General features: G+C 36.8%; 1 protein-coding gene across 1 annotated transcript in view; it reads right to left on the reverse strand.

The window, feature by feature from the left end:
- Nucleotides 1-1,010, reverse strand: part of LOC106884283 (ribonuclease P protein subunit p30) — a 33,549-nt gene extending 32,539 nt beyond the window's left edge. Inside the window, exon 1 of the mRNA XM_014935583.2 lies at nucleotides 833-1,010. Coding sequence (XP_014791069.1) covers nucleotides 833-911 — 79 coding nt within the window. The 5' untranslated portion in view covers nucleotides 912-1,010. The remainder of the gene's footprint in view (nucleotides 1-832) is intronic.
- Nucleotides 1,011-1,989: the final 979 nt, after the last annotated feature.

Raw genomic sequence — 1,989 nt, forward strand, 5'->3', positions numbered from 1 at the left:
TGATTTTTTTTCACCAGCACGATTTTTACTAAGGAAAAGAAAAAAACTCGGATTTTTTTGCGTAGAATCAAGTACCCTGACCTCCTAATATGCTGCAAATCCCTTATTTTGGTTCGGAAAGAGGGGGGGAGCCCTCCACCTTTTTTTCCGAACCAAAATAAGGGATTTCCAGCATATTAGGTCGGGGTACTTGATTCCACGCGAAAAATCCAAGTTTTCTTTTTTTTTTCTTTTTACCTTAGTGAAAATCGTGCGGGTTTACTCAAAAAATTTACCCCACTTTCTTCCTCAAATCATTCACTGCTATCTTAAACTTGGGAGAATATTTGGCAGAGGTAAAGAATACGCGCACCACCCGTTTTCGGCGTAACCCTTAACCCTAAGCCCCCAGTGTGCGTATACTTTACCTTCGCCGAATATTTTGGATTCTGTAGCCCTAGGTCCCCGGTACTGAAATTACTTGAAATTTTCTGCTTCAAAACATACATTATTCATTGATTAAGAAAATAGTCGCTTTTATCTAGTTTTCTTGGTGAAACTTAAATTCCGGCCAATTTTCACATGTGCGAAAGATTAAATACTGGGACAGAACTAAGATCCATGTTCATGGAAAGAAAAACAAAACTTGCACATAATCAAGCTATTTTGTCGTCAAAATTTATCAAGGTTTATCTTCTTTCCATTTAAGGCATAAATCAGTAAATACGACTGGTTCTAGGCGAAACTTTTAGGTCACCATTCAAATTAAACACGTGCGACGTTATGCTAATTGAACGAGACACAATATTTCACAACTAAGATCAATGTTTATGATAAGAAAATTAAAGCTTACATTTAATTAAACGCCTAATTTTGTCGTCGACAGGTGTATCTTCTTTCCACGTAACACCCAGATCTGTAAACACTACCATCTTGAGATGTTTCCTTTATTTGAAAACAGACGAACCCGGTTCAGAGACAACGCGAGAAGCAAAGAGACGAAACTGACATGAAATCAAAACAAAACAAAAGAGAGGCGATAAATGAAGGGACATAACTCAATAGCCGCTAAACGATTTCATCTTTCGACTTCAACAGATCATAACGAATATCTTAAGTCTCTCCCAATGTTACTTCATAGTCTAACAAAAACACGCGCACAAAATATTTTTATTCAACGAAGCATGCAGTTAAAGGAATTTTGGGAGAAAGAAAATTTCGAAAATGTCGTTATTAAGACAAAAAAAAAATATATAGGTTACTCAAAAGAAGCGTCAAAGACATTTACGTCCCCACCCTCACGAACCAGTAAAATCGATTCGGGTGACGTTCAGTTTGGAATATCTGCAGGTCGATGACTGCTAAAAACATGGGTGGGAGAGAATTTCTGAAGTTGCAGCTCTGGGAAGAAATAATGTTAAAAGTACTTTATTGCGGTCTCTGGGGTGTAAGACGCAATAAAAGTAGCGAGGGGGGGGAGGGAATTTAGTTGCATTTGGTGGGTCTAGTAGCAAGAGGTAAAACAGCTGGCAGGTTCGGTGTGGTGATGCTTTTATAATGACGTTAGACGTAACAATGTATTTGTAGGCTAGTAATACAATGCCTCGAAGAGAACGTGTAAGCAGTTTGCATATTCAGATGTGCAGAGGCCGTTCTAGGAATGTAAAAAGATTAATAAAAAAAAAATCTCGTGAACTCGTGGTTGGCGATCAGCCGGCTTACAAAACAATTACCTGAAGATATTTAATCAAATCATGACAAACACATTTTTCAAACGTTAAAAAAAAACCCACATTTTCTCAGTTATTAGAGGGTATTCAAGATTCCTTGTGTTTGGTCCTCAAAACCCAAGAGCTTCCAATATATTTAAATGTTTATAAAAATTTATCCAATTTAAAAAATAAAATTTTACCACGGGGAAGAGATGACTTGACTAATCATATCAACTTCAATTTTTATCAGGTGATATCTTTCGGATAAACTTAGTCAAGAAAGATATTTTTGAAGCCC

This window comes from Octopus bimaculoides, chromosome 14, assembly GCF_001194135.2.
Source record: "Octopus bimaculoides isolate UCB-OBI-ISO-001 chromosome 14, ASM119413v2, whole genome shotgun sequence".
NCBI lineage: Eukaryota > Metazoa > Mollusca > Cephalopoda > Octopoda > Octopodidae > Octopus > Octopus bimaculoides.